This window comes from Schistocerca serialis, chromosome 2 (genome assembly GCF_023864345.2).
Source record: "Schistocerca serialis cubense isolate TAMUIC-IGC-003099 chromosome 2, iqSchSeri2.2, whole genome shotgun sequence".
Lineage (NCBI taxonomy): Eukaryota > Metazoa > Arthropoda > Insecta > Orthoptera > Acrididae > Schistocerca > Schistocerca serialis.
The window spans coordinates 857,452,341-857,479,370 of record NC_064639.1 but is presented as its reverse complement, the minus strand read 5'-3'; the positions used below and the strand labels follow the sequence as shown (position 1 = coordinate 857,479,370).

At 43.7% G+C, this 27,030-nt stretch overlaps 1 protein-coding gene across 1 annotated transcript in view; it reads right to left on the bottom strand.

Annotated features, from left to right (window-relative positions):
• Nucleotides 1-27,030, bottom strand: part of LOC126456466 (uncharacterized) — a 537,527-nt gene that overhangs the window by 291,039 nt on the left and 219,458 nt on the right. Inside the window, exon 2 of the mRNA XM_050092217.1 lies at nt 10,699-10,801. Within this exon, the coding sequence (XP_049948174.1) occupies nt 10,699-10,779 (81 nt within the window). The 5' untranslated portion in view covers nt 10,780-10,801. The remainder of the gene's footprint in view (nt 1-10,698; nt 10,802-27,030) is intronic.

Here is a 27,030-nt window from a genome sequence, read left to right as displayed (position 1 = left end):
CAGACTGTCTGAGCAGTAGATGCTGCTGTCATTTGCCGTCTTGTAAAATCTTTAGATGATCGAAGCCAACTGCAAAGGGCTTTAGACATCCGCATCGTGAGAAAAGTGACAATGGATAACGAAAAATGTGAGGTCATCCACTTGAGCACAGAAATCCGTTAAATTTTGTTTACATGATAAATCAGACAAATTTCGAAGTTGTCAGTTCAGCTAAATACCTAGGGACTACAATTACGAGAAACTTAATTTGGAACGACCACATGTGGGGAAGGCGAACCAAAGACTGTATTTTATTAGCAGAACGCAAAGAACACGCAATAAATGCACTAAAGAGACTGCTTGCACTGCGCTCGACAGTCCTCTGCTAGAACATTGCTGCGCGGTGTGGCATCCTTCCCAGATTGAGCTGACGGAGGATATCGAAAAACTCCAAAGAAGGGCAGCTTGTTTCGTGTTATCGCGAAATCGTGGAGAGAGTGTCACGGATATAATACGCGAGTTGGGATGCCAATCGTTAAACCAAAGGCGTTCTTCATTGCGGCGTGATCTTTTCACAAAATTTCAATCGCCAACTTACTCATCCGAATGCGAAAACTCAGTGTGAGTCAGGTGGAAAGGTACATGCTTTGGGGAACGATAGGATTACTGATTCTGAGCAACAAACGTCAAATGGTTTCCGAGATAGAACCCATTTAATTTATATCGTTATTTATTTTCTGTATTATTCAAGCACTGTTATTGTTTACAACGTGCCATAGTAGCGTAGAGGAAATTGAGACGAATAATTTCATACAGGTCACTTGTGGCCATCTGGAATAGTGCAAATGTCCATATGAAGTTCTTTGTTCAGAATCATTAATACATACTGTCAACCCCTCAAAGCACATACCTTTCCTCCTGACTCGCCCTGAATTTTGTAAAAGCCCACCTACATAGGGATAAATGATCACCGTAATAAAATAAGATAAATCAGGGCTCGTGCAGAAAGATTTAGGAGTTCGTTTTCTCCACGCCCTATTCGAGAGCGAAATGTCAGAAAAACTTAAATGCGAATAGGAGAGTACTCATGCAGATGTGGATAGAGATTGGACTGTGGAATAACGGAATCGTGCCGCCTGGTGGGATAAAACACGTTTCCTGCTACACCAGGTCCACAGTCAGTCACGCCTAGATGGGCTGTCATTTAGGCCAAGGGCTACTCGAATAAGCACAACACCACGGATTCAGGCCGCTGGGAGCAGTTTTAAGCTTTGTGATACACACATCTGAGCATCCATGGGACCTGAGGTAGTAATCGATGGCATCATTCGGCCGTGGACTATTCGAACATTATTACACACCACCTTCAGCCCTTCATGCGATGGCACTTCCCTTCTTTACCACCAAATTCACCTAATCTGAACTCTATGGAATACTGCTGGACGCTAGCTCGGCATGACAAACAACCGGTCCGTGGTTTATGGAAAGTGCGTGACCTATGCGTAGACATCTGTTTCCACAAACCTCCTGAAACCTACCATGCCAAGCAGAATCACTGCTCTGCTGCGTTCCAGAGGTGGACCAACTCGCTATTAAGCAGGGAGTAATAACATTTTCGCTCAGCAGGGTATGTTTCCACATGCTTCGCAGCGCTGTATCACTGGGGGGGGGGGGGGGGGGGGGGGTAATGAAAAGCGATTCGTGTTGCACGGTGAACCACTCTGTCGAGATTTATTCGTTAGGAAATATCTGCTGTATTCCAATTTGTGGACTGCGATTACAGGAGGTTGGATAAACGAGAAGGATGGACGATTAGCGTTTAACATCTCATCCTTAACGACATCATTAGAGGAGAAGCACAAACTCAGATAAGGGAAGGACGAGGAAGAAAACAGACGCTGTCCTCTCAGACGAACCATGTCGGGATTTACCGTAATAGATTTACGAAAACCACAAAAAATCGAAATCTGTGTGGTTGGGCGGAGAATGCGAGCCCACTGTGCTAAACTATAAGCAATCAACTGAAATCTGATAATTCTGCGTGCAATAAACAAATTTCATCGACAATTCTGGTTCGTGTGGTGACCGGTGATGGAAATGCCTCGTAGGCAGTTCTGTCTTCGAACTCTTAATGAGTTCTGGAGGTCTCATTGTTTACTGAGTTCAACTTTCAAACAATTATTTCTCAACTATAGCCAGCCCCTTACCTTGATATCTAAAACAGGCGACTGAATTATATACGGCGTGATAAGGCTTTTAATTGTAATAATAATTCATCTGAGTTTCACAATTATGTTTTGCTATGTGCTGCTATTAAAAAAACATCGATTACTACATCACCAGTTTGTTGCTTCCATTCCTTTAGAAATGGCTGGAATACTTTGATGTTCCTGATGCAGTCTAATCACACTTTGTGGTCAACCTCTGACGTGCCTTTCTATCCTACTACTTTTAGTCTACTGATAAAATACCTTTGAAAGATCCACTAATTGTACCACTAGTGACAGAACGTTTTCTTGTGCTCTCCGCCGGTAAATTTCAACGAATTTAAGAGCGTCGCACCTGCGATTATAGTACGGGGAATTGGATGAAAACCGAACACCCGTCACAACAGGACCATGGAATGGTTCCATTCAAAAGAATCATCACATATGTGAAAGCATTTATCCTACTGGGAACGAGACGATCAGTTCCTGTTTCGTAGAACGCGGTCTGCTGCTGACACATCCACAACCGCAACCACTCCTCCACTTCCTCGTCCGACTAAAACGGAGGTCCACGAAAGTCTTTCTTCAGATCGACGAATGTGTGAAAATCACAAGATGAAAGATCCTGGCTCTAAGGAGTATGTATCAGTGTTTCAGAACCAAGTTGATGAAGCATAGCCTCCGTCTGATTGGCAGTGGGAGAGAGCGCGTTATCGTGACACGGGGGGATTCCAGCTGACAGCCCGCGGTGAAACTGCAAATTCAGCAGGGAAAACATACACGTCTCACTCGCCAAAGAAATCCAAAGATGTTCACGCAAGTCCCGGTAAGGTTATGGCGAAATTCTTCTGAGACTGCAGCAGCCCTCCGTCGGTCAAGTTAGCCGAGCGTGGAACAGTAATCAATGCGCAGCGCTATGAAGACACTGTGCAGTAACTGCAAAAACCGCCCAGGAATGCTGTTGAACGGAATTATCCTGCTGCTTACTGCAAATCAATGAACAATACGATTCAGCGATCTGGTTGGGAAAATCTGCGACATCTTCCGTGGAGTCTGGATCTTTAACTGTGTGACTTTCACAGCTTCGGTGACCTGAAGAAAGACATGCATGGACGTCAGTTTCAGTCGAACGAGGAAGTGCAAGAGCGGAAGCAATTGTGGATACGTCAGCAGCCGACCGCCTTCTGCGGAAAAAGAATTGATCATATGGTCTCCCAGTGGTATAAATGTCTCAGCAGGTGTGGTAATTACTTTTTAATGGAACCATTTCATGGTCCCATTACGCCGGGTGTTTGGTCTTCATTTGACTGTCCCTCACACTACTGATCCGTTTCAGGAGGTACAATTTCCATTTATTATAGACGTGGCCTTTTACATCCTTGACGTGGCCGCCCGGTGGGTTATAAGACCCCCAGACACACCCTCCTCCTCCCCCCCCCCCCCCCCCCCCCCCGTTATCAACTTCGAAATCGCCGTCCACTCATTAACTGGCAGATTCTGCTCGACAGTTCGACAGTTACCAACAGTACAGGTTCTTTTAGGTATGTTAAATCATAAACGGTACCCCGAGCGAGCTTGTGATGGGTATTTTATTTTCTCCACCCCACCATATGTATATACTTTTAAAAAAACAGGCATAAACGGAGAATGTTGATAATAGGTCACATGTCACACCAATATTCAAAAAAGGTAGTAGGAGTAATCCACTAAATTACAGGCCCATATCGTTAACGTCGATATGCATCAGAAGTTTGGAACATATTGTGTTCGAACATTATGAATTACCTCTAAGAAAACGATGGGTTTAGAAAACATCGTTCCCGTGAAACACAACTAGCTCTTTATTCGCATGAATGCTATTGACAATGTATTTCAGATCGATTCCGTATTTCTGAATTTCCGGAAGGCTTTTGACACCGTACCACACAAGCGGCTCGTACTGAAATTGCGCGCTTATGGAATATAATTTCGGTTGTGTGACTGGATTTGTGATTTCCTGTCAGAGAGCTCACAGTTCGTAGTAATTGACGGAAAGTCATTGAGTAAAACAGAAGTGATTTCTGGCGTTCCCTAAGGTAGTGTTATAGGCCCTTTGCTGTTCCGTATCTATACAAACGATTTGGGAGACAATCTGAGCAGCCGTCTTCGGTTGTTTGCAGATAACGTTGTCGTTTATCGACTAATAAAGTCATCAGAAGGTCAGAACAAAGCGCAAAACGATTTAGAAAAGATATCTGAATGGTGCGAAAAGTGACAGTTGACCCTAAATAACGAAAAGTGTGAGGTCATCCACATGAGCGCTAAAAGGAACTCGTCAAACTTTGGTTACACGATAAATCAGTCTAATCTAAAAGCCGTAAATTCAACTAAATACCTAGGAATTACAATTATGAACAACTTAAATTGGAAGGAACACACAGAAAATGTTGTGAGGAGCGCTAACCAAAGACTGCCTTTTATTGGCAGGACACTTATAAAATGTAACGGACCTACTAAGGAGACTGCCTACACTACGCTTGTCCGTCCTCTTTTAGAATACTGTTGCGCGGTGTGGAATCCTTACCAAATAGGACTGACAGGGTACATCGAAAAAGTTTAAAGAAAGGCAGTACGTTTTGTATTATCGAGAAATATGGAAGAGAGTGTCACAGAAATGATACAGGATTTGGGCTGGACATCTTTAAAAGAAAGGCGTTTTTCGTTGCGACGGAATCTTCTCACGAAATTCCATCCACCAACTTTCTCCTCTGAATGCGAAAATATTTTGTTTACTCTGACCTACATAGGGAGGAACGATCACCACGACAAAATGAGGGAAATCAGAGCTTGTACGGAAAGATACAGGTGTTCAATCTTTCCGCGCGCTATACGAGATTGGCATATCAGAGAATTGTAAAGGTGGTTCGATGAACCCTCTGCCAGGCACTTAAATGTGATTTGCAGAGTATCCATGTAGATGCAGATGTAGATAGGTACTGCACAGCTGTCGAGGATTTCTAAGTAATTCTGTTACTTCCTGTGTACTAGAAAAATTGTTGTCGAGAAAATTCGACTGGCATGAGGATCAAACAGTTGCCACCAGACGGTGCAAGAGACTGGACTCTCAGAGAAACGAAAACGAAGGAGAAACGATGCTCGCGTTTGACGAGGCCTGGGGAACTGGTGCCTGGGGCCACTCAGCTCAAGGACAGGCGTAGACTTGGGTCTCAGCGGCCGTCGCCTCAGGGCCGTGCGTGCCCGTGCTTTGGAGGATTGCGTGCAGACGTCTGAGCGGTCTTGCCGAGACTCCACCTGTCCACGCCGCAGGCCGCTGTCCAGAGAGAACAGGCTGTCAGCCGGCGACTGAGGCGTCGCACGCGAACGGTCTGAACCTCGTGTGGAGATGCTTTGTTCGCAGTCACTCTCCAGCAGCTGGGCCATTTTGTAATCGAAGGTCAACATCCTCACTTAATCGCTCGTGGCGTTTTCTTGCTTCGATCTGATCTGTTAGATAATCTACCAGAAGATCTAACGGATGTAATAGACAGTGATGCGTTTCTACATCTACATTATCGGTCAAAAGTTTTCGATCACCTATCACAAATACGGATTTGTGCTTAAAACAGGAGTCTACTTTTGAATATTATATGAAATCCCCGTTTTGATAATACATTGTATCGTCAAAGAAACTGGTACAGGCACGCGTATTCAAATACAGAGAGACATAAACAGGCAGAATACGGCGCTGTGGTCGGCAACGCCTATATAAGACTTCAAGTTTCCGGCGCAGTCGTAAGATCGATTACTACTGTTACAGTGTCAGGTTATCAAGATTTAAGTTTGATTGTGGTGTTATAGTCGGCGCATGAGCGATGGGACTCAGCATCTCTGAGGTAGCGATGAAGTGGGGATTTTACCGTACAATCATTTCACGAGTGTACCGTGAATATCAGGAATCCGGTAACTCTAGCATCGCTGCGCCAGAAAAAGTTAATGCAAGAACGGGACCAACGACGACCGAAGAGAATAGTTTGACAGAAATGCAACCCTTCCGCAAATTGCTGCAGATCTCAGTGCTGGGCCATCAACAAGTGTCAGCGTGCGAACCATTCAACGAAACATCATCAATATGGGCTTCCGGAGCCGAGGGCCCACTCGTGTACCCTTGGTGATTGCACGACACAAAACTTTACGCCTTGCCTGGATCCGTCGAAGTAGACATTGGACTGTCGATGGCTAGAAACATGTTGGCTGGTCGGATGAGTCTCGTTTCAAATTGTATCGAGCGGATGCACGTGTAGGGCTATGGTGACAATCTTGTGAATCCATGGACCCCGCATGTGGCTGAAATGGTTCAAATGGCTCTGAGCACTATGGGACTCAACTGCTGAGGTCATTAGTCCCCTAGAACTTAGAACTAGTTAATCCTAACTAACCTAAGGGCATCACACACATCCATGCCCGAGGCAGGATTCGAACCTGCGACCGTAGCGGTCTTGCGGTTCCAGACTGCAGCGCCTTTAACCGCACGGCCACTTCGGCCGGCACCCCGCATGTCAGCAGGGGTCTGTTTAAGCTGGTGGAGGCTCTGTGATGGTGTGGGGCGTGTGCAGTTGGAGTGCTATGGGACCCATGATACGTCTAGATACGACTCTGACAGGTGACACGTACGTGAGCATCCTTCTGATCACTTGCGCAATTCCAGGAGGACAATACGAAACCCCACACGTCCAGAATTGCTACAGCCTGCAGGATTCACGCCGTCAGTTCCCTTCAGACATTAGTCGAGTCCATGCCACGTCGTGTAGTGGCATTTCTGCGTGCTCGCGGGGGCCGTACACGATATTAGGCAGGTGTACCAATTTCTTTGGGTCTTCAGTGTATATATAAGGTGACGACGATCAACGATACTGTCTTTCAATGCGGATGCACACAATGCTCTATCTCTAACGGGAATCAAGGACTTCGAGTAAAAGGCTGATGGGTAGGTGTCGCTACGTCAATAGTTAGTAACAGTGTTTTGTAACCAATCTCCTTTCCAGACTGACTGCATTTTTCCAGCAGCCTACCAATGAACTGAAATCTGTCACCGGCTTTACCTAAGCTTGAGACTACGTGATCATTCCGGTTCATATTTCTACAAGTAAATACACCTAACTATTTATATGAGTTAATTGATTCTGATAGAGGCTCTTTGATATTGTAGTCAAAAAACCATTTTTTAATTTTCTAAAGTGCAGAGTTTTACATTTCACAAACTTATATCAGACATTCACTGCAAAAAACTTGCTAGATTTTCTGGCTCTCCCCCCTCAGATTCCCTTGAAGTACGCAGCTGGATACGAATTTTACTATGAAATGGTGTTAGCTTTCACATTTCTACCAAATTCTTCCTCACACCACAAAAACGTATCTTAACTTCACAATCGTAGGATTACTTCATTTTCATGCAACCTCGGTGCCACGAGGGAATAGAATCTCCTCTTCGAGACTACATAAAAAAATCCTTTTAAAAACGTAATGCTGGATTCCATCTCTTCCTATAAACTCGACATTACGAATGGCACTGACAGCGAATTCAACTCCGATAATCTCGTGGACAGCCACTACGGTTTAAATATATATAACTTTCCAGAATGAGATTTTCACTCTGCAGCGGAGTGTGCGTTGATATGAAACTTCCTGGCAGATTAAAACTGTGTGCCGGACCGAGACTCGAACTCGGGACATTTGCCGTTCGCGGGCAAGTGCTCTACCAACTCAGCTACCCAAGCACGACTCACGCTCCGTCCTCACAGCTTTACTTCTGCCAGTACCTCGCAGCTTTACTTCTGCCAGTACCTCGCCTCCTACCTTCCAAACTTTACAGAAGCTCTCCTGCGCAGGAGAGCTTCTGTAAAGTTTGGAAGGTAGGAGACGAGGTACTGGCAGTAGTAAAGCTGTGAGGACGGGGCGTGAGTCGTGCTCAGATGGTAGAGCACTTGCCCGCGAAAGGCAAATGTCCCGAGTTCGAGTCTCGGTCCGGCACACAGTTTTAATCTGCCAGGAAGTTTCACATATAACTTTGTCACCGACAACTTTCAGTAGTAATGTCTCCTTTTGTTTAAATCTCCTAATAGTAGTTTGATTTAGACAAAGCAGAGGCGCGTGCTGTGATAATTTCGAGACTGCTTGCATGACTGCCGGCCGGTGTGACCGAGCGGTTCTAGGCGCTTCAGTCTGGAACCGCGTGACCGCTACAGTCGCGGGTTCGAATCCTGCCTCGGGCATGGATGTTGTTGTAACCGCAGGAACAAGCCAAGTCTAATTGCAGTACCTTAAGAATAGTACGTAGGACGAAGTTAAAACTGTAGCGCTGGACGCCAGGCGTGGCTGAAGGGTTAGCCGAGGCGGCACTCAAACTGCTGGGCAGCTGGGTGCTTTGATAAGAAAGTAAACAGCCAGTAGATACAAACGAAGGTCTGTGCAGGGACTCATGATAAGCATTCAATTAAGAATATCAACAGAAAGCATTCCTGGCTAGAGAGGGAGGTCTGGGAGTGGAGAGAGAAAGAAAGAGGGCCCTTGGTGGGGACCGCACTACGTCATGAGGAGCCAATGAAGGGCTCAGGACGCAGTGCGTGACCATATAGGGACAGGCGCCTCTGCCCCTCCACTCAGCCTCTGAAGAACAATAGCAACAACAATGTTTTAACGATACCAAATAAGGACACGTTGCCTTCGACGCTACGTCATGCCAAGCGCTGGCGGGGTCGAAGGGGAAACGCTAACAAAACCCGAGAGCAAGCCGCTCTGAGGGCTTGTCGTGTCGGGTCTTGTCTGGTGAGGGCGAAGAGTTAGATAGCAGCAGCCGACTTGGGCTGGGGAACGGGCTGTAGGCAGGCAGCCGGAGATAGTCGCTGGAGAGCGTCAGGGCGTAGCCGCGGGACTCTAACGTAGGGTGTTAGGAAACATTGCAGACCTTCTAGTAGGCAGTCGGAACGGTGGAGTCAGTCACCGTCTCTGTATTAGACTTGGCCTTCCTGTGAGTGCAACCACCGTCAGATAGGGCGATTTGTATTCACTTAGAATAAACTGCAATTAATTAAAGTTATCACGACTTTAATTTCTATCACCTTCCTAGCGTTGTGAAAACCAGGGATTTTTACATCTTAGCCAGATCAAAAGTCTCCCTCTCATTACGGTCAACCGGCTAAAATCCCATCCACGAACCGTGTCGCTCAATCCCTCGCAATACCCACGCTTGGGACGCGACAATGTGTGTAATGTTCTTAGGTTAGTTAGGTTTAAGTAGTTCTAAGTTCTAGGGGACTGATGACCATAGATGTTAAGTCCCATCGTGCTCAGAGCCATTTTTTGATTGCATGACTACAGTGATGTTATTGATGCTAATTGGCTCTGAGCACTATGGGACTTAACATCTACGGTCATCAGTCCCCTAGAACTTAGAACTACTTAAACCTAACTAACCTAAGGACAGCACACAACACCCAGTCATCACGAGGCAGAGAAAATCCCTGACCCCGCCGGGAATCGAACCCGGGAACCCGGGCATGGGAAGCGAGAACGCTACCGCACGACCACGAGCTGCGGACTGATGCTAATTAATGGAGACTTTTGAACTACTAACATAACATTGATATTTGCCGATGAATATTCGGAAAGTAAGGTCCGATCGGACGCGAAATGGAACCCACAATGAAAATCAGATGAAACTTTACACAGAAGTGTTGAGCAGTGTCCGTAGTATGCCCGTCGATCGCGCCACGTCGCTCTTTTCAGTTCTGACCGCACAGTGACCATGTAAAAACGACTAGAACAATAGAGTCTCCCGCCGAGTTTGAGGGCCTGTTGAGTGATTTCGCCTGAGGTCATGCATTCCACCATAACATTACTGCCATGCGTTTCCTTCTTCATGACAATTGTCGGCCGCACCCTGCAGGGACAATGAAGACGCTCCTGGAGCGTTTTCGAAGGGAAGTGTTTGATCACCCACAATACAGCCCATAATTGGCTCCCTTTCACAGTCATCTCTGCCCACACGAACCACTGGCTATGTAAACAACATTCTGGCACTGACTACTTCGTGTAGACTAGTGTAGAGAATTGGCGAAAAGCACAGGCGGTTGCCTGCTACAACGAGGATACTGGAAAGCTGGTAGAACGCTACGACGAATGTCTAAGTCGGAGCTGCGACTGTGTAGAGAAGTAGCTAAATGTGTAGCCAACTGTTTCAAATAAAACTTTTTGATTTTCATAGTGGTTTCCTTTTCACGACCCATCGGACATTACTTTGCAAAGAGTCCTCTTAAAACTAAACAAGCTTTAAGGGTTTTCGCATATTCGTCGAGAGCAGCTCTAGTGATTCACCAATATCAAAATCATAGCGCCTTTTAAGGAAGCGTGCCTGATGCTATGGGCACATTCCAAGGTTAAGAGGCGAATCTGGGAATGTGATCGCTTTTAATTTGCTACGAATGCACTGATTTTTGATGACTGTCTCTGCCAAAGAGGGGGCGGCATTTCAACTCACCTTGTTGGCTTCCTCGAGGCTCCAGCCGGCATCTTGAACAGTGGAAAGTCGCGAGCCATCCTCCTCAGAGTTTGGCGCCATCTCTGACCTCGGCGACAGGTCGCTGCAACAGTGAAAACGCTCTGTTAATATCCAAGTTTGCGACGATATGTGTCTTAAAACTATTGCGAAAACTACCAGGGGCGTCCCTCTTCTAATCTTCTAAACTGGGGCTATAAAATATATTCTACAATAGTAACACAGAGACTAGCAGTAATTGTTGAAAATAGTCTACAACAAACCAACTTTAGGAAAGGGTGATCATGCACAGACAATTTGTTCGCTTTTAGACAAATAATTGAGAAATAGAGTTCAATAGAGACACAAATTCACTATTTACAGATTATGTGAAAGCTTTTGATGAAGAAAATAGAGAAATGCTATGGGAGATATGAACAAAAGAGGAGTACCTCTGCACATAATAAAGGTGGCAGAGAGCATGTGCCAAGGATCAGAAATTGCCACTGCAGTAAGTGGAATATATAAGATCAGGATACATCCGGGAGTAAAACAGTTTATCTCAAATACTTTTCAATACTTACGCTGGCGACGTGGTGAGGCAATGAATAAGTGGGTTAAGCTTTTACATTTATTATTACAACGAAAATAATTATTCTATAACATCACCCTTTGCTGATGATCAAGTCATGATTGTCGCTAGCAACACATCCAAAAGAGCTGCTCATATTTTATCCATAACGGATAAGTTATATAATCTACTAGCTGAGAAACGCGCCTCTACCCGGATATTCATTTCTCCAAATTTCTATCAGAAACGAAAACAAAAAATTAACTGTGTTAGCTGTGTAATATCGAAAAAATTTCATTTGCATGTATTAGTGAAAACACCTTAGAAATTATGGAACAGTCGTACAAAGAAACATGCATAACGTACAAATATACAAGAACAGCATCTTGCACAGTTTCTGTACGCTGGGCGCAACTGCTTCGCGTGTCTACACTTTGATTTTGTAAACGTCTCTATGGCAACGCCTCTTCATATCTCTGTAGACGGCTTTTGTTTTCGCCTACAGCCGTTCGCGCATCGCAGTTGAAAGCTATCAAAAGCGCTGCCAGGTGTCAGGGATTTCCTTAAGTAGACTAAGCTGTAGAAGTGTCTTAGGAGTACAGAATAAATTTATTAAAACTTTATGCATGATGCGTCATTTTTTCATGCAACTCAGTGTTTATGACGTCATCTCTCTACATGTCTTTCACTGATATATTTGCGTGTGTGCATTTAGCTGCGAAATACGTTGCGAACAGAGTTAATAGCAAAGAAGTAATAAATTTAAACGTCATGCATGAGGCAAATTTCACGCATTTCACAGCGATTCTTGGCTGACAGCAATGGATATCTGTGGCAATTTTGGTTTAACTCGGTTCAGTTCATTTTTATAATATGTATATTATATTATTGCTTTCAGAGGCCAGGAGGCAATTCCCAGCAAAGTAATGATAAAGCAACACAAAGTAGAAAGAGTAAACTCGTTCAATTTCTTAGCAAAAACTACCTCATTGGTGATAGAAATGGATATACAAAAGAGAGTAGAAACATTTAATTACATTAATTTATAGAACCCTCAGAATTGAAATAAGAAAGGAACCTCTAAGGTATTACAAAATAACGTGGTAGCAACTGTGACACATGGGAGTGAGCCATGGACTATAACAAACATAAATGAATAAAAAATACAAACATCGGAGATGTGATTACTAAGAAGAGTGACTGAGTACACACTATCCGACGGAGGAAGAATGCTGTCATCAGAGAAGAGCTGGGACCGCAAAGCTCAAAGGAGCAGTTTGGGATGTGCGTATATATAATTTTATACGTAATTTTCTTGATTTGGATGTCTTAGGACGGACATGGAAAATTTGTACCATGTTGTTATGTGCCCGCAATCTCGTCAGAGACGCTGCGCTCGCCGGAGACTGGTTAGGTCATCTTAGTTCTGCAATGGTGCGCGGGTGTTGAGTGTTGATCGCGAGCAGAGGACTTACGGAGCTGTAGAGGGGTGTCGTGGCTTTGAGACTGAACAGGAAGGACGCAGAACATGGTGCTCTCCGAAATTATTCGTTGATCTGATGGACGATGTTATAATAAAAAAAGTAATATTATCATTAGGCGCTGAATGAGATGGCCTGACTAAGATACATACTATTTTGAGAAGATTGGGATTTAGGGTAACGAATGGACATATTTTACTTTACTGCGGCAGCATCTGGTTAGGCGTTCTTGGTTCAAGGCAGACTTACTAATTTGGAATTTCTTGCTATTTTTGTGAAGTTTTCTGTCTGTCAATGTTACTGAATTTGAAAGGACGAAAAGAATTTAATGATTAGTATGAAGACTTTTGAGTTAGAATAAACTTTCACGTTGAGTTACATTTTTGTATTTCTCTAGTGTTGATCCTATGTAATTGCAATTTTGTGGCATCTACCGATATTAAATCTTCGCACCGAGCAGCGGCGCGCTCCATTACGCTCGGCCAATAAATACAACGCTGGATGCACTTGTCCGTGCCCGGCCCGCTGCTAACATCGCACACCGCAGACCGCCTTCGTGTGCGAGCGCTTCAAACACAGCAGTTGGCCTTCCGTAACACTCACGTATCGGTCGCCCAGAATATACAGCGACTCCAGCCGCCGGCTGCATTAACTATGGAGCCTTACTTACGCCGCTCCTGACGCCTACAAGCCAGTTCTCATAGTGCTGTGTTCCTACTCCTCAACTCGGAAGTGCTGTTTTACGGTGCACCTGCTGTTCGATGTTGATTCGACTGCGCTCTGGACTTCGAATCGGAACGCTTTACTGGACTTGGACTTCAACGTTCACTACGTTTAGTATATACGCCGGAATTCTGCATTTCATATGCACTTCCTTGACACTGGCATAACAACCATCAATTTATATAATTTTGCCTGAAGTGTTCCTCTACAACTTGGCGCTTCGTAACAGAATTTGTTTCAGTGTTATGTCAATAAACCGTAGAACGGTGATATATTTATTGTGTTATTCATAGACATAACAAATTTGTATGGAAGGAAATATTTTCTTATTGTTTGCTAAGCATTCAATGGTGAAATTTTGTAAATGGGGTGGTGTCAAGATATTTCTTTAGATGAATTTTTTAAATACAGTTTCTTGAGAATAGTTTCTATCTAGACACTAACTCAGACTATCCCACGCCATTGTCCAGCTGCCATTACCAGATGAACATCCTTTTTTTTTTATGAGAGATGTATTTTATGAGAACCAAGTTTGCATTGCATGTATTTAAGAGATCGAACTGCACTACTGCGATTCTCTGGAGTTGGTAGCAGCTCATAAACTGAGATGCGCCTTTCTCCTTTCTCTGCGAGAGCAATTGCATGGCGTTTTCCATTGCTACACAGGCAAGTCGAATACAGGACATATGAGTTTTCAATTTCACAGGTTCAATTAACAGTGTTAAGTTAAATTATTCTCATTAAAGTTCAAAGTTAGTTGTTTTGTAGCAGAGAGTGTTGGTCAGACAGGAAATATTTTACGCAATCAGATTTGCTTCTGATTCTCATAGACGGATTTAGTTCTTAACTGTAAACGTGAGGTTAGCTTATACACGTATTTCTTTTCTATGAATGGAATATTTTGGGATGCTACAGCTTAAATTCATAAAAAGACTAAATATTCAGAAAGACGTAATCCAGAAGTAAAGGAAACAGCTGCACATTCTTATAATCGTCATTATCTTTTTTATTTATTGAGATAACTTTCAAGATTAAGGAATACAGGAAGAACAGGAAGGACCATACCACAAGAATGGAAGGCGACATAATATCAAAGATATGATGAATCAGTACCCAGCGGGCGGAAGGTCTTCAGCGTAACCAAGCGAAAGGTGGAAAGATCAATAATTTGAACCAAGACGGCGTTACAGGCAAATGCCTAAGACATGCAGAAAGAAGAAGAAAGAATTATACCACTGCACGTTTTTTTACTGATCTCTTTACTGATCTTTACAACCAAGGCTCTGTACTCGGCCTCTGGGGATTGGAGAGGTATACACATTAAATACCTATAATTACAACTTTTCCGTATAACGTCTTTGAGGGTGACGCTGATTAAGATTAGATTTTGTGTATGTTCTTAGTATAAATTTGGCATCTCTAATTAACAGATGTCGTGCGTAGATTTCAGTTCGTCTTCGGCTTGGAAGAGGAAATAGAGTCATAATGAAACAAATGTTCTCTTTAGTCGTGAAACCAACTGTGTTCACCGCATTAAGTACGTCTACATCTTCGTACATACTCAGCAAATTACTGCGAAGTTCATGGCAGAGTGTACTTGGTAATGTACCATATTTTAGGGCATCTCCCCGTTCGAACTGTGTGCAGAGCGCGGGAAGAATGTATGCTTCAATGAGGTTGTATGCTCTGTAATCAGTCTTAACTTCACGCTATCTGTACGGGAGCGATACTTTAAGGGCGAGGGGAAGGAGAAATCGAGAGAATTTCTAGATTATTCGGCTAATATGGATTCGTGAAATTTGTTAATAGGCATTTGCGAGATTGGTGAGAAATGCTGTACATGCTACATTCAAGCGTCTGCCAATTAAGTTTTTTTCCAGTATTTCTGCGACACTCTCCTGTGGGTCACACAAACCCATGACCATTCTTGCTGACCTTTTCAAAAATTGCCGGCCGGAGTGGCCGAGTGCTTCTAGGCGCCTCAGTCTGGAACCGCGAGACCTCTACGGTCGCAGGTTCGAATCCTGCCTCGGGAATGTATGTGTGTGATGTCCTTAGGTTAGTTAGGTTTAAGTAGTTCTAAGTTCTAGGGGACTGATGACCTCAGATGTTAAGTCCCATAGTGCACAGAGCCATCTGAACCATTTTTTTTTTTAAGTTACAGTATTGGTTCAAATGGCTCTGAGCACTATGGGACTCAACTGCTGTGGTCATCAGTCCCCTAGAACTTAGAACTAGTTAAACCTAACTAACCTAAGGACATCACACACATCCATGCCCGAGGCAGGATTCGAACCTGCGACCGTAGCGGTCTCGCGGTTCCAGACTGCAGCGCCTAGAACCGCACGGCCACTTCGGCCGGCACAGTATTCTCAGCCACTTCTGCTTTGTTGGTATCCTGTACACTCGAGCAATATTCTAAGATGAGACTCAAGAGAATTTGTGGACCGAATTCATTTTCTCACTATCTTGTCATTGATCCGAAGTCAGCTACCTGCTTTACCTATGCATACGAAGAGTCACATCCAGGTAGTTATGATTTGACTGAGTCCAATTGTGACTCACTGACATTGTATTCATAGATTACTACGAGTCAACGTAGTGTTTCGGGCAGTGGACTCTTATTCGAGATGGTTGAGGTTCAAATCATGGCCCATGTAACTACATTAAGGAGTGCAAAGTTCAAATTAGTCCAAGCGGATTTCTCCATAGCTACTCCAGTAAGAGCATAATCAATTCCTTCCTCGTGTTTGGCTGATCAAAACCTGTGCTTTGTTTCTAATTCACTCTGTGTCTGCGCGATGTTAGACGCAACCATTGCTTGTTTTTTTTCTTCGACTTTTTCCACCGACTTATGTCACTACTTATAGTTGCACACTTCGCTTCTTCATCGTCAATGTTCTCGCACTTTGAACAGAACATTTGCCGAAACCCTGAAACACTCGTATATCTCGCATATTTCACAAGGCGAATATCTTCTGCTGTTGGGCTTCGCTCATTAAATATTCCTGTGTGGAGTTTGAGGGATACATTGCGTGTACGTGCACGGAAAAGTAAGAAAAGCGAGAATTAACCGTAACATCCACAGACTGAGCACTAGGGTGTTAAATTTCAAAGCCACAATTGAGTCAGACTTGCCCGCGAGCTACAGACACACCAGTGAGTAAATTTATTATCAATGGCATTGTCAGAACTAGGGTGTGGCGGCCAGGGCACTTACCGTGGGCGTCTTTTCCGTGTGGCCGTATTTTCATCACAGAAGCAGAAGAAAAAGTGAAAGAGCGAAGCAAAAAAGGAAGAGGAATGGCAAAGAAGGAGGGTAAGAAGGAGGGAAACAACGTTGGGGGGGGGGGGGGGGAGGGGGGCGCTAAACTGGGATGGGCAGAGACGTTTGTGTTTTCTTTTCGGTAACTAGAGTTAAGTCTGCGTAAGTTGATTCCTCACAGTAGCAGAGAGTCGGGGCGCGGTAGCTTCTCGGGCCTACCTCAACCAATAGAGTAACGCGATTTTGTAAACATCTCCATGGCAACGCCTCAGCGTTGCCACAGCTCTGTAGACGGCTACTGCTTTTGCTTGCAGCCGTTAATGCTCCACAGTGGAAAGCTGGCAACAGTGCTACGAGAGGTCACGGATCTTCTTAGACCGTCTCGACTACAGATGGAGCTACTGTCATCCTGTGAAGTGAGCCAACGCAACGAAACTGTAAAGAGTATAGTGGCCGAGGGGTTCTAGGCACTACAGTCTGGAACCGCGAGACCGCTACGGTCGTAGGTTCGAATCCTGCCTCGGGGATGGATGTGTGTGATGTCCTTAGGTTAGTTAGGTTTAAGTAGTTCTAAGTTCTAGGGGACTGATGACCTCAGAAGTTAAGTCCCATAGTGCTCAGAGCCATTTTTTTTGTAAAGAGTATATATTTTGCGTCTGTTATTTTGGCTGTTACAGTTTTACATGGATCGACAAAGAAACAATGGGAAAGTAATTGCGCTATAGTTGCGAAAAATGCGAAAATGAATTGCTTGTTTTGTATGGTTTGATCTGAATCGTACAAAAAAGAATTAATGGAATGTGCAGAGTTTTCTTAGTCCGCCTCCGTATGCGAATGGTTGCCAGCACTGTAGCTCGGTGCAGTAAGTAAACTGGGTGAAGTTTTCAGCAATGAAATTCAAGAGGTCATGCAGTTTCTGCACAGAACTAGTGAGGAAAATGGGAGAAAAACAGATAGAGAGGAAAATGAAACGATGTGATCAGAGCGGTCGACTCTCATGAGGAGGACCCTGGTTCAATTTCAGATTTTTCCTTGTTGGAGAATAGGGATGGGGTGCACTTAGCGTCTGTAAGCCAATGAGAGTTAGCAGCTCCAAGGTCTGAAATGCCGACAAAGGCCGAGAGAGCTGTGTGCTGACTCCCTGACGCATCCTTATGACGCCATTGACAAAGGATGACACGGAGGTCGATCGGTCCCGATTGGCGCGTCTGAGCCAGGACAAGGAGTTTTAGTACATTTAACTTTATTGTAAACTCGAAAAACGAATGAACAGAAATGGGGAGACATCGGTTGGGGGAAGGGGCACAAATTCGATGTTTGCCCTGGGCACAGTTAGCCTGATGGCTGAAACTTCTTGGCAGATTAAAACTGTGTGCTGGACCGAGACTCGAACTCTGGAACTTTGCCTTTCGCGGGCAAGTGCTCTACCAACTGAGCTACCCAAGCACGACTCACGCGCCGTCCTCACAGCTTTACTTCCGCCAGTACCTCGTCTCCTACTTTCCAAACTTCACAGAAGCTCTCCAGCGAACCTTACAGAACTAGTACTCCTGGAAGAAAGGATGTTGTGGAGACATGGCTTAGCCACAGCCTGGGGGATGTTTCCAGAATGAGATCTTCATTCTGCAGCGGAGTGTGTGCCAATATGAAACTTCCTGGCAGATTGAAACTGTGTGCCGGACCGAGACTCGAACTCGGGACCTTTGCCTTTCGCGGGCATGTGCTTGGGTAGCTCAGTTGGTAGAGCACATGCCCGCGAAAGGCAAAGGTCTACATCTACATCTACATCTACATTTATACTTCGCAAGCCACCCAACGGTGTGTGGCGGAGGGCACTTTACGTGCCACTGTCGTTACCTCCCTTTCCTGTTCCAGTCGCGTATGGTTCGCGGGAAGAACGACTGTCTGAAAGCCTCCGTGCGCGCTCTAATCTCTCTAATTTTACATTCGTGATCTCCTCGGGAGGTATAAGTAGGGGGAAGCAATATATTCGATACCTCATCCAGAAACGCACCCTCTCGAAACCTGGCGAGCAAGCTACACCGCGATGCAGAGCGCCTCTCTTGCAGAGTCTGCCACTTGAGTTTATTAAACATCTCCGTAACGCTATCACGGTTACCAAATAACCCTGTGACGAAACGCGCCGCTCTTCTTTGGATCTTCTCTATCTCCTCCGTCAGACCGATCTGGTACGGATCCCACACTGATGAGCAGTACTCAAGTATAGGTCGAACGAGTGTTTTGTAAGCCACCTCCTTTGTTGATGGACTACATTTTCTAAGCACTGTCCCAATGAATCTCAACCTGGTACCCGCCTTACCAACAATTAATTTTATATGATCATTCCACTTCAAATCGTTCCGCACGCATACTCCCAGATATTTTACAGACGTAACTGCTACCAGTGTTTGTTCCGCTATCATATAATCATACAATAAAGGATCCTTCTTTCTATGTATTCGCAATACATTACATTTGTCTATGTTAAGGGTCAGTTGCCACTCCCTGCACCAAGTGCCTATCCTCTGCAGATCTTCCTGCATTTCGCTACAATTTTCTAATGCTGCAAGTTCTCTGTATACTACAGCATCATCCGCGAAAAGCCGCATGGAACTTCCGACACTATCTACTAGGTCCCGAGTTCGAGTCTCGGTCCGGCACACAGTTTTAATCTGCCAGGAAGTTTCATATTGGCACACACTCCGCTGCAGAGTGAAAATCTCAGCCTGGTGGCTGTTCATACAATTCTTGTTTCCAGAATGAATTTTCTTTCTAAAAATCACAGAATTCTCCTTATTCCTCGAGGGAGCTTTAAAAAACCAGTAACAGCATGAAGAGTTGGCACAAGAAAACGATGCAGCGCTGTACGTCTACTACTAGTAACGCGGATCCGTGATTTCTGTTCCCGGCGAGAGCCTCAGGCTTTTCTGGTGGAAAAAGTCTGCTTCGTCAGGCAAAATGAGAAGTTGATCGTGTGAAACAAGCAGCGAAACCGATACGCTTACCGCGATGATGGCTTGCACCAAGCCGTGAACCACACGAGCAGACAGAAACTCTGCGTGTTTTTCTGTGGCTGTAGGCTGGGCCACTGCAGTGCGGTGCGTCCGCCCAGTGCATCGCCTGCTGGTGGGAAGCAGAGCTGTCCAGCGGCGGCCGGTGCACGCGCACACACACACACACACACGCACACACACGTCACGTGTGCCGGGGCGCTACCTGCAGGAATGCACGCCTTCGGAGGGAAGCGCCGCCCGCGCGCGTGTCTCGAATGTCCGCGGCAGAGCGTGTGACGCGCCGACACAGCTTATCGGCCTAGCTCCCCGCTCACCGCCCCCACCCCCTCCCCCGCCAGGCAGGATTACGTGTTGCCCCCTCCCCCTCTTCCAACACATCCCAGGCACACCCACGTCCGCTGCACGCACTCGTTGCATATTCCTCTCTCGACGGGATTCTCGCCGGACATACATCGGAAAGCGCCTCTCTCAGCATGCCAAAAATACACCTGCCGCCGGGCGTCTATTTTTATCCACGTCGTCTTCTGAAACACTTGAAAAGGAACATAAAAGTCTTTGACGATTTCATATTTTACTGTACGACCAGAGCTTGTAGTGTTACTCACGCTGCTAAATACTCCATTTTCGGGCAACAACAAAGTTGTATTGTGTGGCAGATGTCATTAGAGCACAGTTAATAAAGTTATTTCATGAAATAATAGATAAACTAGGCACTCATCTTGTCGTGTTTCCCATGCTGGTCTCGTTGTGAACTCATGGCTCAATCGTCGAAAATCTAGGTAGTGATGATTCCAAGCTCGGATGCAAAGAGGCCTAGGTGTTATTCTGCGATATTCAAATGTTTTATAGATGTGTTTCATAAACCATTCTTGAAGATTAAACTTTTGCAAGTTAGGACAATGGTGATGTAAAATAGTAATCAGCACTCCGCATTTAAGTTACACTTCTTATTTATTACTTTTGTTGAAACATCACTTCACAAAATAAAACATACCTGAAAAATCTTCCTCACTGTTGAAGTTCACATTTCATAAACTGACTACAATTTGCGTCTTTTCAACATGACGACCAAGACTTGACTCTCTACTAACCGCTTACGTGCCCGAAAATCAGAGTTACAAGCACGTCAAAGATCATAGTGACAAAAGAAAGAATACACATAAGAATAATATCAATGCAATATAATCATATCGATGTATCCAAGTACCTCTACATTAATGAAATCAAATCGGAATGTTGTCTCAGAAATTTGTTAACTACTGTACAGAAACGCAGTAGAATATTGCTGGTATCGAGGGATTGAGGTGAGGTGCCGCAATGGTTACGTAATTCAAGTACCATTACAAGTTGCTTTTGCGAGGTGTATCCAAAATGTCACCAAATACGTTAGTTAAAATCATTACGTCTTACCTGCGTCTAGAGTTGTAAAACTACCGTAGACTACCAAAAGTAATCGCAGACTGCTGCAGTTTTCCTAGTAGCTTTGGTCAGTTAATGTCGAACCCGCGTTACCTGCACGCTAGGTGTGTCGCGTTACCTCCTAACGATCGCTTTCTTTACGTATGCGATCAGATCTTTACTAGATTCCCCTAAAAACTGGGGCGGTGAACTATCTAGAAGCTGAGTGAGAATATATAAAGGTCTAGGTAACCTAGGAAAATTTTCGTTCTACTTATTTATTCACATGCCTGTTAATTAAGAATAAAGAGTATTTATAGCAAAACTAAAACTGTCAATGTTTAATTCTGTTTTTTTTTCTAAAATTGTTGATTTGCAACACGAAACAGAGAGATGTTCTAGTAAAAATAAAGAAAACAATACAGGTTTATGAAATAGCACTATAAAATTTCCTCAAAGAAAAGGTAAAAGTTTAAAAGAACTGTAAAACAAAAATGCATCAAACACCGCTTTAATAATTTGTCTAACTTACATAAAACAAACGTTTGAAAAGGAAGCCAGTAAAATTTAAATGGGAACTAGAAAAACTCAAAACTGAGGGACTGACAAAGTGCTATGCTCATGAAACAGACAACCTTGCTAAGAATTTACAACATGGTGGGCCGGCCGGGGTGGCCGAGCGGTTCTAGGCGCTACAGTCTGGAACCGCGCAACCGGTACGGTCGCAGGTTCGAATCCTGCCTCGGGCATGGATGTGTGTGATGTCCTTAGGTTAGTTAGGTTTAAGTAGTTCTTAGTTCTAGGGGACTGATGACCTCAGAAGTTAAGTCCCGTAGTACTCAGAGCCATTTGAACCATTTGAACAACATGGTGGAGTAAATGAAGACTGGGATCAAATTAAATCTGGTACATACAAAGGAGCAGAAAAGATAGTTGGAAGAACTGAACCCAAAAACAAGAGGAAATGGATTACAGCAGATATTATTGAGCTTATAGAAAACAGATTATACAAAAATGCTGACTTACATATAGCTAAGTCTAACACATAGCTTTCGTCTGTTGCGAAACTTCGTGTTGAACAATATGCACTGCACTAGAACTGTACTCTGTCGTCAGGTCGGCCCGCGGATCGGCGCCTATTCTGATATACAGATCGTGTATGTCTTCGACTTCCACGTTGTGTGACGAGTCGCTGACGACAAACTCCTTGACGCTCACTTGTTTCACAGACCGTCAGCCACTTTTCATAGACGCTAACGACAGTAGCAAGCAAACAGCTGACCAGTATAGCCGTTTCCGAGTTGGTCGTTCACAGGCACCCGGGCTGTTACTTTAGTAGATTTGCCCATCTTCTTACTATATCGTCGCTAGACTGATACCCCATTAGTCTCTGCACTGCTTGTAGACAGTAGGCAATGAAAAACTCTTAACTCCATCTGTTTGTGAAAACCTCGTAAGATCAGTACCCCAGTAATGCCATAATCAGAGATTTGAAAGTGCATCGATTTCTCCAATGTATCAGTAACTAGGCTTCTACTGTACAGTCACACATGCAGCAACTTTCTGTATCACTTTATATTGTTTTTTATGAAGCTGTTTTTTTGTTTATTCTGCAAAATTTAACAAAGTGGAATTACGAGGTTTTCGTTACCTACCATCGTTATATATTTTCTCTATCGCATCAGGTCCCACAACGCCACCAGGCAGCACTCAACTTCGCGGTGGGCGGTGGTAATAATGTGTTCGTTTGGTAGTGTATGTGGTGTCACCGCCAGACACCACACTTGGTAGGTGGTAGCCTTTAAATCGGCCGCGGTCCGTTAGTATACGTCGGACCAGCGTGTCGCCACTATCAGTGATTGCAGACCGAGCGCCGCCACACGGCAGGTCTAGAGAGACTCCCTAGCACTCGCCCCAATTGTACAGCTGACTTTGCTAGCGATGGTTCACTGTCTACAAACGTTCTCACTTGCAGAGACGACAGTTTAGCATAGCCTTCAGCTACGTCATTTGCTACGACCTAGCAAGGCGCCATATTCAGTTACTATTCTGAACAGATAATGTTATGAATCACGTACCTTCTAGAGCGACGTTCATCATTAATGGATTAAAGTTAAGTATCAAACTAATTACGTCCGCTTTCTGAATTCTAATTCCTTGTCATGTTCCAGACCTCACGTCAGTATAGTCCTTCCCTCCTGACGCCAGCCTGCGTGAGCTAAAACGCGTGCATTTCGGCCTCCACTAGTAACACGGTGTTGGCTCTTCTGCCAACCCAATAGTGTATGTTCATCATATGTTTCAAAATACTTATCGGAGCTAGATTATCTAATACACCTTTTCTGGATTTTCCTTGCAGTTTCAGTGTTTATAAAGAAAAGTTCGTTAAATACTGTGAAGTGTGTTAAACTTTGCTTGCTAACTTGGACATCAGGCTAAGCTACATTTCAGTGTGTTACCTTACCCTTTTTCTGTATTCATATTCGTTGGCTTCTCTAACTCGCAACCAGATTGTCACCTTCGAACTGAACCTAGGTCGTGCGCTACATTTCCGGTCAGTCTGTTTCCTGATTCAGTTTTCAAGGGGGACGGGAGACGGAAGGGGAGGTTGAGGTGGGGTGGGAGGCGTGCTCATTAAATCGAAAAATTCAGCATTTTGTTGGCAAAACTAAAAACACTACTCTTGCTGAATATTCCTGCACATACCAGCTATGATGCTAATTTGATGTATATTAATGTAGTACAGAACGTCGTCACGGTACATTAGCAATACCAGCGAGTGAGGCGTTGAGATACAAACAGCAGCTACACCAGACTGGTCATCACGAGGTCAGGGAGCAAGGACACCCATACCCATGGGGAAGGGGGGGGGGGGGGCGGGACAACAACCCAGGTTCCCTATCCCCCCCGCCACTAGTTCTCAGGGAAAGGAAAAAAATACAGTTAAGTGCTTTTCTTTCAAGAAAACTGTTTAAAAGTCAGTATCACACAGCGTCGAAACTGGAACATTTTTATGGCTACTTACAAGTCGCCATTTGTCTTCCAAAATCTTAAAAACATACCAAAGCCCCAGGTCTAGCCGCCTTCCCCTCTACAAACTATCGTATGCGCGCCCTTGTAAGAGACTGCTGCGTCTTTGGAACCGGAAACGACGAATAGCACACGGTGGAGTGTGATAAAAATTGATAGTTGGTATCGTAATGCACAAGAAACGAAATTAAGCAATAAAAATAAATTCCTGACTTAATTTGTACTAACATTAAAAAAAGTAGTGAAAAGTCAGGGAATGCTTCAATCTCGTAGCTACTCATAGAAAGTGAAAGCTTATATGTCAATCACCATACACAACAACAGACACATGTGAACATGAAACCACTATAAAAGCAGTACGACATTAAACAGCACGAAGAAAGATCTGTTCACGATCGTTGCTATGAGCCGGCAGTAACCACAAAACTATACAAACAGATATCTGAAATGACTCACCGAATTTCATACAGTCACAGCGTGTAGCTTCATTTCACCTACATTTCACGTTATAAACTATCGACTTCTAGTAAGAAAGCTGATACAGAATTCATTGTACGCCTTTGTTTCAACTGCATAATGTAAAAGGAATGTAGCTTACTATTAAACATCCTGCAAAAATAGACAACACGTGAATAGCAACCGGACATGTTCTTGTCGTAAGAAAACATCTCGGGATTCCCTTCAAATATTGTAGCGAAATCTAAGTTAAATTAAACACGACGGAAATTTAAATCCTAGGCTATCCTGAATACAGTCACTTTTATTACCCAGCGCTTAATTTCGTTGGTTTTGCATCCTTTATTCAAGCAAGTTGTCACGGAAATTTATACACAACCTGTGACGTAATGCGAAAGGAACCACATGACCGATTGAGATGCTGGCACATAGGTAATTAATTCGCTACAACTGAAAGACACAGCGGGGTTCGCAGCGTCGTGCAATGTCGATTTAGATTGCGACCCGTGATAAGAACGAATCACAAAAGACAGCCGCTGGGCGCGGGGCACAAGTATTGTCTCTTGTTAATGAAGAATCGATATGCTGCTGCCCCCAAGCTGTCACCTTCTGAAATGACGGGTGTCAGACTTAATGCTTTTAGTTCGAGGCAGCATGAGTCTAGCAAATATTTGAGAGGAAAATCGGACATCTCCCTTTCTTCCTCTAAACAGCTGGGTCCCTTTCACTTACGCTGCCACAATGTAGGCCAGCAAATGACAAGGCTGATTTACTTTCACGTAAATAATTGACTGTTATTATGAGGAGCGACATCATCAATTAAACATCTTTGATCGCTAAAGTAAAGTAATTCTCTTGGATGGTTGAGAATGGCTTCCGAAATTGCGCGTTCCTGAATCATATTGATTTCCTTTAATGAAGGACATTTTGGAACTCTTCATTAAAATCAGACAGTCCGAATGGTTACAAGCTTAACTAACGACTTCAATGTGTAAGGAAAAAATAAATGTAAGGTATTCTTTATTGTACACGCTACTGAAGATTTCCGAGCGTTTCACATGTTTGTAGTATTTTTTGTTTTGTTAAGTTGTAATATCTGCTTTGTGCGAGTTGTGAAACGCCTTGTTACATGAGCAATTGACTTTGGCTCTCATGGTCCAAGAAACGTAATGAATTAAAATTAAAAATTAAACTGAAATTCTACCATGCAGCTACTAAATATATTTATTTCCACACCGGTTTCAAAGCACTATAGTTTCATATTCAACACAAAAAGTCTGTTGGAGCTGTATAAGATGCGTATACGCGCTTGGTCAACATAATTTTCCCATCGAAAATCATCAAAAACAGTACAAACTCCCTTGAAAAATGGCAAAAACAACACTGATAACCAATTCCAGAACTCTGAAGTGAGAGAAGCAATACATCCGCATATTTGATCAGTAAGTGACACCCAAGTATCCCGCATACCTTCACAAAGGTAAGAATTACCTATGGACAACAAGTGTCACGCCTGACTATATATTACTGGAGTCGCCTGCTGCAAAACAATACCGTCAAAAGTTGTGGCTGAACCATAACATTACCTTGCCGTCTTTTTCATATCTCTCGCGTGCAGTTCGTAACGGCAAGATACAAGCATTTAGAGCATAGAAACCATCATTTCTTCTATACCAAAATGAAACAAGAAAAGAAAACTATATTTACAAAAACAATCTTCCGTGAAGTGTACAAAAATGGTTTTTGGAATGTAAACGTATTTGTAGACGACAACTACGGTTCGGTAGTTTTAGTACAGTACATAAATAACGTAGTAAATTGTTAACATTACCGGTAGTATTGGCAGCATTAGTAGTGAGAGAAACATGAATGAATGCGTGACAGAAACTGGGAACCGAGGATATCTCTTTGTTTTTGTTTGCTTGTCTTGGACAGAATTAGAACCACACGCCGTTCAGTGTTACTCCATTGTGTATTTTACATGCTTACAAAATAAGTAATAAAAATCACTTGATCAGTAACTTCTGGGCTTTTATGAAACCAGGGCAATTACTTTTGATGTAAGTGTAGTTTACATTCACAAACATAAATAAATATATGTATTTATCATTGATATTTTGGATTCAATAGAACATAATTCAACATGATCATAGGCAAGAGTTTTCTGTTATTACTGATAAGCGCAAAAGTTGTTTATGAAAAAGAGAAAAATGTTTAAGGCTTTTCTGTTATTATTGGTAAGTGCAAAAGTTGTTTATGAATAACAGAAACACACGTTACATAAGCTCAGCAATGTTCTGAAGCGATGTTTGATATATTCTATTTTTTTTTTAATTTTACCTTTTTTTTGAGGAAATTGTGTTTTCTAGAGCTATATTGTAAATCCGTATTTTTTTT